Consider the following 17,486-nt stretch of genomic DNA (forward strand, 5'->3'; position numbering starts at 1 on the left):
GCCCTTCCCTCCCTTCAGCATCCCGGCTTCACTGCAGCTGAGCTCCTGGCACATGGACTCGGAGGCCTGGCAAGCAAGCCCCTGTGCCGTCATCACTACCGGCTCTTTTTCTTCCGCTTTGTTTTTTTTTTAATTCACAGTTGGCGCTTGTCAGCTGGAACCTGGTGTTCCCAGAGATGAGTTAAAATGACAAAAGGTTGACATGGCTCGATTTAACTTTTTGCGCGTAGCTTGAGTTAAGTCGTCTTTGCTGTGTTCGGGCAGCTTTCTGACTTTGGCTTTAACTCTGTGTGCGTGCCTGCAGATTTTATCCCAGGCCGACGGTCATATCTCTGCCCAGAGCCTCACGCTTTTCCTGCGAGCCAAAGGCCCGTTTCTTAGCCACTGCGAATGCACCTGTGTGCATCCGTCCATGCCCCTATCAGCTTTGGCATACCAAAGGTGACCAAAACCTCTGCCAGTGCTTCCTACGTTCGTGGCAAACCAGCCTGAGGTAGTCTTTTGGGTCTGAGCTAAGCAGCAGAGAGCGACACCGCACAAAGCGGTCTGAGAAGTAACGCGGAAGGCAGCGGGCGGCAGCCGGGCGGTCAGTCCCCAGCAAACGTGGGCGGCGGACGTGACCGCCCGAAGGCACCCGCTGGGACGCAGCCCAGGCCCCCGCTGCTGGCCCTTCTCCGGTTTTGCTCCCTCCAAGTATTTGAATATCCCCTCCCCTCAGCCCCGGCCCGGCGCCTGGGCGCTGCTGGTCCGCTGCTGACCTTGGCCTCAAAACGCTTTTGTGGGCGAAGCAGGTGTTTTATCTCTCTCTCTGCCCTGTTTTACAGCTGGAGGAGCTGGCAGCTAATCCGCTGCAAAAGCTCTCCAGGACACCTGTGGCGAAACACGTTCAGACCTCCTGTCTTTTACGTCCCGGGCAAGCGTTTTTAGTGGCAAAATCACCGAGCGCGTCGAGGCGGCCGGGGGCGAGCGCGGCAGCCCCGGCTCTCGGCCTCACTCACCGCCACGTCCCCGCGTGCCGCTGGGCTCGGGCTGGCGCCGTCCAGCCCGCCGTTGGCCTCCATTTCTTTCACCACGGCGATGGCCGAGCGCCTCGCTGCTTATTTATCCCCTCTTCAAACGCCGTGGAGATCCCACTCGCGGCTGGGAGCCGAGCCCCGGGCCAGCACCTCCGGCATCGCGCTTCGCCGGCCCCTCTGCCACCTTACGCGACCCTGCCGGCAGGGAAACGCTCTCCTCCTCGGGCACCGGCGCCGCGCAGGCTAAAGGTACATCAGATAGCGCGCCGGCTGGCCGCCTATCAGCCGTTTGGAGGGAGAAGATAGCGCGGAGGGCTGCTCTCTTCCCTCTGAGGCAATCCCCGGGCGGGAGCCCGAGGGGCGGCGTGGGCGGCCGCGGGGCGCCGCCATGCCGAGGGCGTAGGGCCCGGCACGGCGGCGGCGGCGGCGGCAGCAGGCCCGACATGTCGAGCCAGCCATGCCCGGTGCCGGAGGGCGGTGAGACGGAGGCCAGGGCACAGCCGCGAAACAGCGTCAGCGTCTGCGGCCTCTCCTACACCGTCAGGTAGGGTGGCGGGGGGGCAACGTGGCCGGGCTGCGGGCGGGCTGGCGGCGAGGCCGAAACCCGTCGCCTCGAGCTCGGGCCGCCCGCCCGCCTCGCTGCTGGGGAGCGGGAGGAGCGGCTCCGCCACCCGAGACTCTGTTTTCTTGAATATATTTGAAGGAGATTCTTCAAAGGAGCTTCCTCTCCCCCCCCCCTTTTGTTTTTTAACTCCTGTGAGGACGAAAGCGGTTAGGTGGGTGGACGGCTGGTTAACGTCTTTAACAGGTGAAGCCTTAGTCCACGTTTCCCCTGTGGGTTGTTGTGTCAGGGAGCGAAACCTTCCAGCAGTCTTCCAGGAAAATCTGTCCAGGCTTCGCTTTACCTTCCAGGTAACATCGGAGTGAAAAAAGTGAAACCTTTCCGGGTGGCGGAGGGGGAGAGGAGGGCAGGGGAAATTCTTTCCATAACGACCTGTAAGCCTTTCCGAGCCCCTTCCCGCTTGAACGCCTGCGGATAGTTACAAAGCGTTCACTTGCTTCGGGCGTAATTTTGAAGTCTTCTGTGTTTCGTCTGTTTGTCTTCAAAGGGAACGTATCGGGCCGTGGTGGAACGTTCCTTTGTACCATAAAAAATGGACCCGGCAAATACTTAAGGATGTTTCATTTCACATAGAGAGTGGCCAGATTATGGGCATTTTAGGAAACTCGGGTAAGTTGCTCCAGTACTTTAAAAGAAACAAAACCAGAATTAAAACCAGCTTCCTTAATGGTATCCATCTGACAGAGATCTGCATTTTAAATAAGGAAACCACAGCTGTTTTTAACCCCTGCTTTGGAAAACATGACCCTTGGTTTTCAGAGTCCTGTCCTCAGTCATCTAACTAGCAATTACAACTTCAGTAACAGATAAGGTTACCTCTAAACCCAAATGTTGCACTACGAAGTATAAATTTGAGTGAAATAAATGCTAGTTTACACATGGTCTAGGCTTCCCATTTAGTTCCCCTTAAGAGGCTGCATTTTCAGGACCAATTTTAATGCTAGTAATAAAAAAATACTTTCTTATTTCCATGTCTCCGTCCAAGTGAGGCTATGGCCCTTGAGATAAAATTTATCATATCCCATGATTAATTTCTTTTGATTAAAAGGATCTGGGAAAACAACACTTCTGGATGCAGTATCAGGAAGACTGGGATATAAAGACAACTTCTTTGGTGAAGTGTATGTGAACGGGCGTCAGCTGAAGAAGGAGCAGTTTAAGGATTGCTTCTCTTATGTGCCACAGGTTGATTTCTAAACTTCTTTTTGTGCACTGTACTTCCTCTTGTGCGAAAAAAGTAAAGAAGAGTTGCTGGTGTAATAGAATAATGGACCCTGACTGTGATTTCACTGGTAAACTTGGTACAAATTTGGCTGAGAAGTTAAAAAATTGTATGAATGTGTGAAGGGTGTGTTAGCAGATACAAGATCTTAATTATTACAGGACTAACCGTTGTTTCCTCTTTACCTTTTTTTAGAATGACACTTTGCTAAGCTTTCTCACCGTACAAGAATCTCTGACCTACACTGCTTTACTAGCTCGTCAGAAATGCTCCAGCAACTTTATCAAAAAGAAGGTCTGTATTTTATCATCTTCCACCAGAAATGCAGATGGGGACGTCATGCAGTGCTTTGACCAGCAGCACTGTCAATCCATAGCAGCGTTTTACATTTATGAGGTTTCATACCCTTTATTCTACAACTGCGGAAAGTGGCACATGAAGCAAAGAGCAAAGTGACTTGCTCAGGATCACACAGAGATCCTTCAACTGAGCCGCGAGTAGGACATGGGCTCCCGACGCTCCCCGCCTCTGCATGGGGCTTGTGTTGTCACCTGGGGGAATAGTGAACATGCAGGAATGAAACTCCAGCCTCAAAAGCAGCAGCAGTTGCTGCCACAGCAGATGCTGGTCCTGGTATTGAGCTCAGCTCCCTTTTTCCCCACCAGGAAAGGCAGCTCTCAGGGTCTGTAAGGCCATGCGCCTTGGCAATTTCCATGGACTGCAAAAACATCCCTAGCACTGCTCTGGCTTTCTATAGGATCTCTCTCACTAACCAGGAAAGCTCTAAAAAGCACTGATCTAATAAACTCCCTAAAAACCTACCTTCTCTATAAAATAGTGCATTTCAGATCTACTAGAAGGCTCTTTTTGGCCTCAGTTGAGAGTAAAGACTCAATATTCCTAGCCAGAGGCTCTTGCTGTCTGTCTTCTCTGTTCACCTGTCTTCCATTCAGCATTTTGTGCTTCCCTAGGATTGTTCTGTCTTTCTGCTCCCTTATTTTGGAAGCCAGACCAGCACCCTAATGTTTGACTTCTTCTAGCTTCATCTCTGAACTCCTCATCTCTTAATGTTGGCTGAAGCTAAAAATTCTACTTGTTTAAGAATAAACAAAAATAAATTAAAAGAATATAATTTCAGCAGATGGAGGCCAGATAACTGTAAATGTTTTTCACTAGAGTGAATGCAAGCAGCATATTGCAAAAGCTTAAAGTTATGTCTTTTTTCCCTTCAATTTTTAATTTTGCATGTATGTATCTGAATCCGACAGTGATTAGTCTTTCTAAATTGTAACTATTTTTCAGGTTGATGCAGTTATGGCTGAGTTGAGCCTCAGCCACATTGCTGGCAAAATAATCGGAAGCCATATTTTTGTAGGAATTTCAGGGGGTGAGAGGCGTCGTGTTTCAATTGCAGCCCAGCTATTACAAGATCCCAGTAAGTACCACTACACTGATTTTCAAAATGAAACAAAACACTGTCACTTTGCACTCCCACTGTGGTTCTCCATTTTCCTCTTTAAAATACAAAAGCATTTGTATTCTGCAATTCAGCAAAAGCAGAGCTGTCTGGAAATGACAGAAAAGGATAAGCAGTAGCGCTGGTCTGCCATTAATGTGTTGGTTGATCTTGGAAAGTAGATAATTTTAAAATCTTAGGAGTGAACATGTGTTTAGACTCATACTTAACTGCTTCACATCTTTCCCATATATGAACTGTTGGTTGTGACAGATTAATTTACGTTTTTTTTGAGCACATTAAAACCATATGTATGCAAGCACTGGGTCTTGTAGCAGAATAGCTGCCATTGAGCCATGCATGTGTGAGAAACATGAACCAAAAAGGTAGTCAGTACTTGAGCTTTACTCACTTGGACAGTGCACACACAAAACAGAATAACTGCTCCGGAATACAATAGTCTTCATGTACCAGAGCTGATTTAGATAGCAAGTCAGTAAAGAAAACACATCCCACGGCTCATTTTAGCTGCAGGCAGCGATGAAATGGGATTCCATTTCTCTTGATAAGAAAGCAGATACTGATGAATGTCACGCTTCTTTATATGGTTGTAGTTTTAGTGTAAAGAAAGAAATCAGATGGATAAAAATTGAAGCAGAGTAATGGAGTGACTGGGTGGATTAGCCATGGGAAACAGCACGTGAAACTTTCATTTGTCAGTCTTAAGATAGCTTCTTAAAGGTGCTCCTGTTGGAAGGATGTTTAGGATCTAACTGAAATGAGTTCATGCACGCAGACCCTGACTACAAGCATAACTAATGCATTTGCATCAATTGCAGAAGAGTAACCAAGAAAAAAAGGCCAAACAGACCACACCTGCCTGTTAACTGTAGAATCTTGTCTGTTAAAGTATCTTTTACTGTGAGTGTATGCCGTGCATTTATTGGGCCCTAGAGTCCTTGTAGGAGTGCAAATACTTTTAGCGTGCACTAGATAGGAGGGAGTATTTAGAAAGCAGAATAAGCTATATGGCAGATGCTATGTGCTAAGGCTGACTCCCAGAAAGTTCACTGGGAGTGCTTGATAAATTCACTAAGCTCATATCACAGTAACTCTTCCGTGCAGATAAGTCTATAGAGAAAGTTTTCTTCCCCGCTTACCCTGATCAAGGTGGAGCTGCCCTCTTCTTCTGTGCTAAATCTCATCTGTGTAAAACTAAAGGATTTGACTGTCATTTTCACACTTCCACATGCAATGTATTCATGTTGAGAATCAGGAAGAAAAGGCAGTAAAAAACCTGCCTCATCTATGGAATTACGCATGTTATATTTTAACATAACTAAATTGTTAATGAATTGTGTGTGTATTTTTAAAATTCAGGTTATAACTTCTAGCTAATTATGTCAGTTATATTTACATGTATATATGTGCTGAATTTTATCACCATTGTTCTTAGAAGCAGATCTATGCATCAAATTATTTCGGTAGTTTTCAGATTTCACCTGAACTTAGAAACAAATGATTATGGTCTGATCCTGCAGTTCTTATTTATGTCCTTATTGCTAGTAGCTGAACCTGAACCACTGAAGCAAATTAAAGCTGAAAGATCAAGCCACAGCAATGATTATACATACTCTGCTTTACATGTGGAATTTCACATGTAAAGTAATTTCTATAGTATTTGTCAAATTAGCTGTAAAGGCAGAAGGTGTAACATTTGCTCCCCATTTAGCTGAGTTTTAACGATATTTCTTTTGTTTTCACAGAGATCATGCTACTTGATGAACCAACTACAGGGCTGGACTGCCTGACTGCAAACCAGATCATCTCACTGCTCTCAGAACTTGCACACAGAGACCGGATCGTGATTATTACAATTCACCAGCCTCGCTCAGAACTCTTTAAGGTAAATGATATCTACTCACTAACTGCTTTTTTGCCAGACTTTAAAGTGCCTGAGTTTTTTGGGGGATAAAAGTGCAAGACCCAAAACAGTGGCCTTCAAGGGCTCTCTTGTTTCCCCCTGCGCCCACATTAAATACAGCCTTCTTGTCGTTAACCTTCCAGCCTCAGCCTTCTGCCAGCGGGAGGGCACTTTGAGACATGAAGTGAATGTGCACTGATTGTGTGCGTAACTGTCGTATGTTATATAAAACAAAACAAAAAACACTGAGACAAGGCAAATAAATCATTATTTATCACCACCTATTTATCATTTACCTATTCTTAAATATGTTAATATTATGTATTTATTTATCATTACATATTCATATTTCACTAAAACTTGCGGAAAAGGGGCAGAAAAGGTTTCCATGATTTGGAATGCAGAAGGATCTTTTTTCTGTCTTTTCCCAACTCATTTTCTTTTTGAGTCAAGCAGCGTGGGTACACCTTGGCTGTGTGTGGGGCAGGCCCGTGTTACAAGCTTGCACTAGGGAGAAAATTTCTCCCTTCCCATTACTATTTCCCACTTCACTCTTCTGAATCTTATACCACTCACCCTGCGAATGCAAGGCATCTCTGTATCTGACTATATCTAATATAAGTGGTCACGAAGTCATAGGGGAGCGATGGTGCTTTCTTGGACTGAAAGTGGTACTGATGCCTTGGCAATATATTTTTATTGTAGCTGGTGGGCACCATGCCCCGGCAAACGTACACCCAAACAACAGTACTGTTAAAGTCCTTAAGCACTTCACAGATAATAACTAATCTTCCCAGTAGTGTGGAGATTTTACTAATTGAGGCTATTAAGTGCCAAAGGAGGTCCGTCACTAAGTAAATGTGCATTAGAACTGACGTCAGAAGTGCGCAGCTCCCATTCCTGTTCTTGGATTACCCCTTCCCTCTGTACACTGCTGGCTCTGATAGCTTTGCGAATCGCTAGTTTTAAGAGCTTACAAATGTGTCATCTTGCATAACCATTGAGAGGAATGATAGAAAGGACAAACTTCCTTTGACAGAAATATGCTAAGGAAATTTGAATGTGTCAAAACTATTTTTCCTGTCAAAGCATTTTTATTACTAAAAGAACACTAGCTATGCTCAAGAATTAATGCTCTTTTTCTCAGTAGATATTGCTAATGTATTACTTTTTTCCAGCAGTTATTTGACAAAATAGCCATCATGACCTTTGGAGAAATAGTTTTCTGTGGAAATCCAATGGAAATGATTACATTTTTTAGTGACTGTGGCTATTCTTGTCCTGAAGAATCAAATCCTTTCGACATCTACGGTAAGTTTATCTATCTATATTGTTTCGGCAAAAACATGGGTTTGCTTTAGACAAACAGTTCGCTTTTTTCTCAAGAAAGAGTTCTTCCAGAGATAGAAATGTACTTGAATTCTTCCCCAACGTCGTAATTGTGCTCAGCTGAGAGGTGAGAGAGAGCTGGGTCAATGTGACCTCCACTGACTTCCTAAAACAGCAAAAGTTTGCAATAGGGCTGAACCACAGCAGAAGGAAATGGTGGAATAAACTACTAATAAACAGGAAATCTCAACCTCATAAAACCTCTGCGTTCCCGATGGTAGCTCCCTATGGCTGTCTAATGGACATAGTAATACCAGTTTGATCCTCGAAACATGGAAAGTCTCTGGCTCTCATCGAGTTCTGTGGTGCCAAGCAACTGAAGACAGTTGTTGATTTTACAAGCACATTTAGGCTAAAGTGCCTGGAGGAAAGGATGTAGAATAAGTCATGCAATGACTGTGGCATCAATTTCTAGAGATTCACGGTTTGAGATTTCAGAAATTTGGGTGAGTTGCTAGTACCTGCGTGCCCTTTTGGAGCAGATGGTACCAGCTCTTCAAGAGAAGATGATAGCAAGCCCTTGGCAAAAGATGACATGTCCTGTCTTATCAATACAGGACCTAAAAGGTTTCTGCAAGAGATTTTGAAAATGTGGCCGGGGTTCATTGCAGAGCATCTGCGCACATGATCCACATGGACAAATGCTTGGAGAATATGTGTGAGTGTTTGTGTGTGTATACAAATGCATATGTATGTGTATGCATCTTTTAAAATCTGTTATGTAGGCTGATTTATGGCAATATTAGCTGAATGTTAACTAGTGAGTATGACCGATCCAAAAAGCTGTATTCAGAAACATGGCGCATTCAGAAGAGGCAGTGTTTTTCTATTGTCTTGATGGCATCCTAAATTCAGACAGAAGAGAGGATGGTTGTTGTCATGAAGCTGGAATGGGATGAAGCTGAAAATACTGGTGTGACAGTGAGGATAATTTTGTCTTCATGAATTTGAATAGTCTTGAAATGCATAGATGATTTGAGATTTAGACCCTCTTTTTAAAAAGCATGGTAAAGAGAGTCGTGCATTCTTAAAATGTCAACCTTTGAATGTGACAAGAAAAAGGAAAAAATACAGTTTAGAGCAAAGAATCTTCTGAATATTTAGTCTTTGGAAAATTGGTAGTTTATGTTTTTTTGTGCGATTTAATGATGTGAATGAAGGGACGGATTCTGATATCATCTACACCACCAGCAGAGGAAAATAAGATCCTGTGTATTCAGCTTGGGTTGTATTGTGGAAATGTCATATGTTGTATTCATAGAAAAATACAAATGCACGGTAGGCATTAGCTACTTTCGTCTCGTGACTAGTTCTGCATTAGATACTTAAAACACACCTAGTTGCCATGTATTTGCAATGTTACTTCAAGTAAATCAACTTGGCCAGATTTTCAGAACTATGGGTGTGTTTTGGATGCTCATATTTATAGAAGTTAAGTACCAGTTTTGGACAAGTTTGCAATTAGAGACAATTTTGCTTATTCCAGCTTTTAGAATATGAGAGAATTATTCATAAGCTTCACTGAGGTTTTAGAGGACACTTTAAGAATCTTGGACAAGGGCTGCGGGTATTCTTTACTGTTGTTCAATTTGCATTTTGAAGTTGAGCATAACAGGGCAGAACTAAGGATGAAAGAGAGCTTAAGAATAAATAACTGATACAGACATCTTAGCCAAGAGAGAAAAATGATACAAAAATCTGTAAGAAGAGCTATGCATGAGAACAACAATCTTGTTTCTAAACCCTAGATAATTCACTGCTGTTACAGAAAAAGGAAATTTCCAGGGCTCTGCAGCACTACTGTCTGACATGAACATCTTCTATGAATAGCAAGCACAAATTTTCCGATAAAAAAAACTGTTGGTGTCAGGAGTAGATACAGCTGGTTTTATTAGAAGGGAGCATTAACTCTGAGGTATTTACTTTTCATAAGTTCCACTGCAGTAAGCAACGTTTTCCTAAGCTAGGGCTGAGCCTGCTTGGGGGATTTGGCCTGCCAGTCATCCCTCTAACGTCACATTAAAACAGAGGAATATTTGAGAAGGAGATGGGTGAGAACCAGTGCAACTGTACAGTAATGCCTCAAGTGGAGAAGAACAGGGACTCGCACCATGAACTCAGAGTAATGTAACAGTGAAGCTCCATGGTTATGGAAGAGCAGGCAGCGGAAAGGGGCAGTCAGGGAGCTGTGTCTGAGTATTTTCCTGAAAACATGAGAAATATATGATCAGAAAGTCTTGTCAGCATTCATCCTCGACTGGTGGTTTGTCGCGCCCTCGGCAGGGACAGCACTTCGCCGGTGGCACAGCTCTGTGCTGCTGATGGAGAAGGCTAAAGGGCTGGCCAGCACATGTCTCAGCCCTTGCATTTCAGGGACAAGGACCTGGCACCTTCAGGGACCTACAGATGACATAAAACTTTCCTTGTGGCTGCACAGTCATCCATTCAGGTTTTTTCTAACAGAAGGGAGGAGTAAAAAGAAACTTTGCATGGTTTCAAGCGGGCCTTTTCTCCTTTGCAGATTTTAGGATGGAGATGAGGAAGGTAAGTTGCAGGGGGTGGGAGAGATAAGAAGGGAAAGCGATGCATATAGTAAACACTTTGCAAATTTGCAGTGGATCTGACATCTGTGGACACTCGAAGCAAGGAACGCGAGCTTGAAACCTACAGTAGGGTTCAGATAATTGTGTCGGCCTACAAAAACTCTGAAATCTTTAGCAAAGTACTGGCAGCCATTGAAAGGACAAAGTGTATGAAAGAGCTGCCGCCAATACCATTCAAAAGCAAAGACTCACCCAGTGCATTTTCCAAATTATGGATTCTTTTACGGTAAGACTTTTTTTTTCTTTAAAAAATTCATTTTGTTTCTTATCCAGTGATCTCTCTCAGTTTTTTTCCCCGCATATACAAATACACTTTTTTCTTCTTTTTTTGTAACAGTTGTGTCTATCTTATTGTAATATTACCTTTTTGTAGACCTTTTGTGTATAAGATTTGTTCAAAGCTAAATACCCTACCACCATGTAGTCAGTCATAGCTAACAAATATGTCGTTACTGTTATGTTTCATTATCAGGAGGATAACAAGAAACTTCTCCAAAGATAAGATGGGCATCATCATGCGTCTCTTCCAGAACCTGTTATATGGCTTGTTTGTAGCATTTTTCCTCCTTAGACTAAACAATGACCTTCTAAAAGGAGCGGTGCAGGACCGTGTGGGGCTTATCTACCAGTGCGTGAGTGCCCCCCCCTACACGGGCATGCTCAATGCTGTTGCACTTTGTGAGTTTCTGTTCTCTGTTATGTGCTGCAGCAGGTATTGCTGCTACTATTTTGCATAGAGCAAAAATTCCTTCTTGAAGATTGTTATTTTCAGGCTCTTCACAATTGTTGGTAATGTCAGCGATGATACGGTGCTATGAAATACAAGGCGGGAAGCTATAGAAAGCTTCGCACCTCAGGAAGAGATTAGTGCACTAGAGGAAATTAATGAAGGAATATGCTACCAATCTGTGCATCCCCCTTTTTGCAGCTGGCCTCTGTACTGAGGCTCTATTCTGAACTACACAAGAGCCCTTAACTTGCTTGCGTGCAGCATTACAGAAGCAGCACAAAGTCTAGGTCTGTAATTTACTATCTTAAGTGAGATCAAAACCACAAGCATGGAAATGGTGGAAGTACGAAACAGCTTTGATTGATAACAATTAAAGGATAATTAGATTTGAGAGTATTATGTGGTGATTACATTCTTATTAGAGGGTGCTTCTCTTGCAGCTGCTATAAATTAGCCACACAAAGACCAACAATAGTTTTTATTTACAACCTAAAAACTGTTCTGCCCATGTAAGGAACATACACTGCTGTCACTACCCAGAGATCAGAGCGCCTCAATAAATTAGGCATAAATAGCGCCTCAATTAATTAGGCAGTTTTTTCATGTCATTAATACGTTTCTGCTAAAAGTAAAGTCTGTCCTGCATGTCACACAGTTAGGCCTTAAGTGTACACACCTTTGTGATCTGCAGTTTAATGCCTATTTTGCACTTGTAGCAGGATAAGATGATCGCGCTGGTTTAGATGGAATGTTTCTGATATATTCTCAAAGTTGTCTCAGTGTTTAAGGATGGCTTTTTTGCTAGCAACAAGTCTTGGTCTCTTTATTCACTGATGGTTTAATTTATTTTTTTATATATTTATTTAATCCAGTTCCGACCTTACGTGTGATCAGTGACCAAGAAAGTAAAGACGGCTTGTATCAGAAGTGGCAAATGCTTGTAGCTTATATACTGCATTTTCTGCCCTTCAGTATCATCAGTGTAGCCATTTTCAGCACCTTTCTATACTGGTAAGCACTTGTACCATCTACTGGATCGTTACTTTCTTCTTGTTATCAACTTCAATTGCCATGTCAGTGACAGGCCTCCTGGTAATTCCTTAGTAATTGGTAATTCCTGGTAATTCCTTAGTGCCCTTAGGCCTCTTAGGGCTAGCAGTTCCTCTGTGAATTTGTGAAGGCTGTATCTGGGCAGGACTAAACTTTTATGGATGGACTAAGTTTTGGAGAGGCTTTAATAGCTTCTGTTACATGTTATTATTACAAGCCATTTCTCTCAGGGTTTGCCTGTGTAGGCAGGTCAGACAGACCCAAACTACGACCCAGTTGGATGCAAGCTAGGTCTGGCCCAAAACATAGCCACTTCTTTATGGCAATCAAGTTAATGTTCCCTCTTTATGCAAATTTCCCCCTAAATATACCTCTAGGAAATGCTGTAACAGTTTATATTATCCTACCGTTCATTTGTTGTAACATTCTCTCTCTTGAGTTTTTTTTCCCCTCTCTGTTTTAGGCCTTTTTAAACCTACCCCAGATTTACCAGTCTGTATCTATGTAGCTCTGTGTAAGGGATTAGAGCTTTTCAGAAAAGGTGATACCTTACTAGGAGGACTTTGAAGAGTTGTTCCTTCTGCACCAAACTGTGATTAGAGGTTGTTAATACCAGATCTGTGAATGTTTAACACCTGAAGAATCTGTGTTCAACCATCTATTTATAATAGAAACTATTTCTGTATTACGTGCAAAAAACGTGAAAGGAAAGCCTGTGAGAAAATCAACACTTCTATTTTAACCATGGTTTGAACACAGTATATTTAAAAAAAGACATGAGGCTTTGCATTGAGCAATGAAGAAGAAACAAAATGTTGAATAGCTGCTTGTTAGCTAGGAGGTGCATCCAGTCTATACCTCGTGTAACGTAATTTTGGTATGAGGTATTTTGGAAAAAGAACAGTATGTCACCATATAATAAAAGGCTTGGTCACCTGTCATATACCATATGAGACTGAATTCTTTGCCAGTGGAATGCTGGCCTTTCTTAACTTTTGAGCCTTTAGTACAGATTGTGGGGGACTTTTTTCCTTAGCTAAACTAAGGAAAAGTTGGGAAGAATGTGCTGTTTAGTAAAGAGAGTAGGAGTATGGAGGAATTTCATTTAGATGAATTACATGGGTGATGAATTGAATTAACATTCTGTTTAATTAGGATGAGTATATACTTCTTTATATTTAACAATCCAGACAGCTTTCTTTGAATCGTGAATTTGCAAGCACAGTATCAGATGTGCAAAATTCTGTTAATTATCTGCATAAAGATGCTCTTTAAATATGTGACTACTGTATAAATAACTCTCACTGCATAGACTCTAAAAGAAGGAAGGCATTATTTTAAGGGATTGTAAAAGTCATAGTGGTTATCTTGAAATAATGCAGACTTCTTGACACCTTTACATAACCCTCTCTTATTTCGATGGAGAAAACCCAGTATGTCTGCACTTATATCATGAGATGAACAAATGTCCGCTATGTTAAGGGTCCAAACAGCTTTCAAACTGTTCACTTATTAAGCTATCACTGCAAAAATAAAAAAAATGAATTAAAAAAAAGAAACTAAAATAAAGGCTAGATTCCAAGTTTAGTAACAAAACACTTTTTTAATGTTCTTTTGCTCATCTTTGCACAGGACGGTAGGGTTGTATCCTGATCCTTCCAGATTTGGATGTTTCTTTGCTGTTGTCTTAGCATCTCATATAGTTGGTGAGCTACTAACACTTGTTTTACTTGGTGTGGTTCAAAACCCAAATATAGTCCAAAGCGGAGTGGTGCTGCTTAATTCGGCAGGTGTAATAGTGGGAACTGGACTTCTAAGGTAGGAAAATGGTTTATTTCATTATGGTTTTAATGTTAAAATAATACACCTGTAGAATAGTTTCATGAACAGTTGCTAATGCTGGAACAGTTGCTAATGCTGCAGAGCAATAAAGCACAAGTAGCAAAGGGATGAAAGTGTTATTTTTCAGAGGTGTGACGATCTGGTCATGCTAGACTGTGTACAAAATACACAACAAGGGCATTAATAAGTTTAGATATCACTAAAGATGCTGACATTCTTAAAATTCTTCACTACCTCTTTCTGCAATTAAATTTAAAATGAAACTGAACAATTCAAATCTATCAGCTCAGTTAAATTCTTATATTCATGCCAACGTGATCACATGAAATGCTTGCCTCATTAAAGGATTCTACAAAATAAATCCTATAACTTTTGGTAACTGCTTGACCTTAGCAGGTATTAAACTGCAAATTTTTAACTAAAAAAAAATTTTAAAAAAAGTTATTTTCAACAGTCTTAGCACTGTTACGTTCCAGTTTTTCTATCTGTGCAGACTGAACTATGTAGTAATAATAAATCATAAATTAGATAGTTTAGAATAGTTAGATAAGTTAGATAAATGTCCAAGAAAATTATGATTCATTTGCTGTAGTGGTGTGAAAATTTTTTTTCATTGCAAATCAATAATGTGCATGAACTTTGAACAGTATTACCCTTACATTTGTCTATACTGCAACTGCTCTCTGCATACGTACCAGAATAAATGTTTTATTGTCAAGAAAACTAATTAGCTTTCTTCAGATTTAGAGGACATGTGATATTCTTAAGTGAGACTTTTCCCATGAAAATGAAATAAGCCTAACAATAGCTGATGTCAGGTTGTCCTAAAGAAAAAAAAAAGTCTTCACAAAGCTGATGATGCTTTGCCTCTACTGATTGACCTCAGCTAATACTTGCTTATCTAAGTGAAACTAGGTTAATATCCAATTCATTTGGCCCCTGCTAAATTTCAGGAAGATGTATCTTTATACAGAGAGAACAGTTAGTTTTTTTCACCACAGTCTAATGCCTTAATAACTTAAAAAATATTAGAGTGTTTTTTTCACCTTACTTTACAATAGAGGCATTGCTAATTAATACTGTGAAGCTCTTCAGTGATTAATGTTCACAGGCAATGAAGGATATTTAAAAAAATGGCATGGAGACTTGGGTTGCTGGGTATTTCTGCTGCATTTAGATGTTTAAATAACCTCTTTACAATTTTTTTGAGGTGCAGAAACTGCCCAGTCTTGTTGAATAGTGTTATTTCAAACTTTTCATATTCTAGTTCTATTCTCATTCTTAATTCTTTATTTTATTTGTATCATTATTATTTTTTCAGAGAATTAATATTTCCTCCTTTTTGATTTTGAACATGCAGTGGGGCGGCGGTGGGGGGTGGGGTCGTAGTTTCTTACTTTGCAACCAAAACATTTTTACTATTAGTGTTTATATTGGGTTTTCTTTGTCATTTTTAGCATATTACTGCAAGATGACTATGAAAAAACTGCATAGAATTACTTACAACTGCCCTTAAGCAATCCAAGACTGAATACTATGACACTTTACCAAAGTTGGAGAGAACCTCCAGGGTTGTCTTCTCATTTAGCACTAGAATGTACTTTGAAAACCATTTCTGTACAACCAAGAACTCTTTCTGTAACAAGCTATGACCAAAGATGTGAAGTTGTTTTAATTTGGAACAGAGCTGTCTCTTGTAACATAGCAACAACCAATTTAATTTCTTCTCTGTTTATTTAAGGACCATCGAAGAAATGCCAGTGCCTTTTAAAATGCTAAGTTATCTTACTTTCCAAAAATACAGCAGTGAGGTGCTTGTAGTCAATGAATTTCATGGCTTAAACTTTACTTGCGGTAAGTGTTTAAAAAAAAAAAAAACTTTTAAGCCCTTTGTAAGTAACTGTAATGAGATGCTAATGTTTATTTTCCTTCTGCATGCAATTAAAGTATCCTTTATAAGTTAAAGATAACTTTAATTAGAGAAAACTTACCAAGTTGTAAAGGCTTATTGTAACTCCCTATCAGTAAACTAGACAAAAGTTCAGCTCATTCTCCTTATTTTGTGCCTCATCCTTCAGTTTTCCATCTGTCCCTTCCTCACCTTTTTCCCACTACCTTAAGCAATTTAGGAGGTGGACTTTGCACCCTGCCATGTGCTCATTAGGACAGTGTTACCCCAGATCAAATAGAAGAAAAAAAAAACATCAGTGCAAGGAGAACTGACATAAAATATCTGACCAGACGTTTCTTCTGACACCAGTGATGCAACTGTTCAGATATGTTACCATGGAAAAAGGAGTAAAGGCAGCCTTGTTGATCTAAAGCTGTTATGGGCACAAGTGGCAGGTTAAAGAGCTAAGTCCAAAAGGTCAATATCACTGAGTTCCATCAAATTTCTAGACAGTTCCTGTCCATTTTTCTAAGTGTTGAGCAGCTTAGATCTGTCAGGCTGTGCTTTGCTGGTTGTGAGCAAGATGACTGGCAAAGCATCAGAATCAGGTTGAAAAGGTTAGCAGTCAGCAGCCATCAATGGAGGTAAAACTTGTAGCTTTGGACATGCCCTAAGGCTTTGATCATCTCCAAGGTTATATAGTCTTTATCCATTATTTTTCCTCACTCTCCTGCCCTTCCTTATTACAAGAACATAACTAGTAAGTGTTAGAACATGACTGTAAGAGTAACTGCTAGAAAATGAATCCATGATTTTGGTAAGAATTATACACAGCTGTTTTTTTAATGTGCCCTTCTGTTTCTCAAATTCTGAAAGCAAATATGAACAATAAAAGTCTATCATACCAGGCAAATTGCTTCTTCAGGCCCCCTCCATACAGTGCATCTGATGAGCCCTAAATTGTCTTCTGTTTGGCATGAATGAAACAGAAAGCTCCTAGAGACTCTTCATTCTTCCCTTCAAAAAAATATGGCAAAGATTAACTACAGAAGCACATAGAAAGTCTGTTCCTATTCTAAAGGGTGAGAATGTGAACTATAGGCATGGGTCATCATTCAAACAAATGTTAGGGTAGCTAGATTAAATGTATGAGCTAGATACTGAGGAGCCTGAGTTTTAGTTTTACTGATTTACCTACACAAGGAATTAACTGTTTTTTTTTTTTCTTCTTTTGGCAGGTAGACCCAACATTTCCACTGCAGCTAGTTCAGCATGTGATTTATTTAACGGCATCCAGTTCATTGAAAAAAACTTTCCTGGTGCAACGTCCCGCTTCACAATGGATTTCTTAATGCTCTATGCTTTTCTACCAGGACTTGTCATTATAGCAATTGTGAGCTTTAAAATAAGAGATATAATTATTAGCAGGCAATAAAAAAAAAAGCAATTCTCAACTTAACATATAATAGTACATTTTTAATTCTATTGTTTCTGAAGGCTTGTTAGATTTTAGATGGACTTTAAGAGATTCTACATAAAACACAGAAACATGTTTATCTTCTAACTAAACGTATGTTTTCTGTCTTGAAAAACATCTTCTCTTAAGAGTGTGAATGGCTTTCTGCTCTTGGGATTTCCCCCCTGCACCCCATGAGGAATATCAGCAGTATTACATGGTCTAAGTGACCTTTTGAATATAATTTAGTCTACTGATGGTGCCAATTTTTAACAATGTATCAAC

The 17,486-nt window shown here is 41.0% G+C and overlaps 2 protein-coding genes across 5 annotated transcripts in view; one reads left to right on the plus strand and one right to left on the minus strand.

Annotated features, from left to right (window-relative positions):
- ABCG8 (ATP binding cassette subfamily G member 8) overlaps positions 1–1,136 on the minus strand; it is a 15,498-nt gene extending 14,362 nt beyond the window's left edge. The window contains exon 1 of the mRNA XM_068939669.1: positions 999–1,136. Coding sequence (XP_068795770.1) covers positions 999–1,061 — 63 coding nt within the window. The 5' untranslated portion in view covers positions 1,062–1,136. The remainder of the gene's footprint in view (positions 1–998) is intronic.
- Positions 1,127–17,349, plus strand: ABCG5 (ATP binding cassette subfamily G member 5). 4 transcript variants are annotated; one of them, XM_068939672.1, is made up of 13 exons: positions 1,127–1,265; positions 2,126–2,247; positions 2,687–2,823; positions 3,056–3,154; positions 4,163–4,295; positions 6,083–6,222; positions 7,419–7,551; positions 10,245–10,458; positions 10,705–10,910; positions 11,835–11,973; positions 13,645–13,830; positions 15,596–15,708; positions 16,984–17,349. In XM_068939672.1, the coding sequence occupies exons 2-13, from the start codon at positions 2,226–2,228 to the stop codon at positions 17,178–17,180; spliced, it is 1,719 nt and encodes a 572-aa protein (XP_068795773.1). In that variant the 5' UTR covers positions 1,127–1,265; positions 2,126–2,225; the 3' UTR covers positions 17,181–17,349. The 4 variants fall into 4 exon arrangements, with proteins under 4 accessions (XP_068795773.1, XP_068795771.1, XP_068795772.1 ...); XM_068939670.1 differs by lacking the exon at positions 1,127–1,265 and adding an exon at positions 1,280–1,560 and having other exon boundaries at positions 7,422–7,551; XM_068939671.1 differs by lacking the exon at positions 1,127–1,265 and adding an exon at positions 1,280–1,560 and having other exon boundaries at positions 7,422–7,551; positions 16,988–17,349.
- The last annotated feature ends 137 nt before the right edge of the window (positions 17,350–17,486 follow it).

This window comes from Struthio camelus, chromosome 3 (genome assembly GCF_040807025.1).
Source record: "Struthio camelus isolate bStrCam1 chromosome 3, bStrCam1.hap1, whole genome shotgun sequence".
In the NCBI taxonomy this organism is placed as follows: Eukaryota; Metazoa; Chordata; class Aves; order Struthioniformes; family Struthionidae; genus Struthio; species Struthio camelus.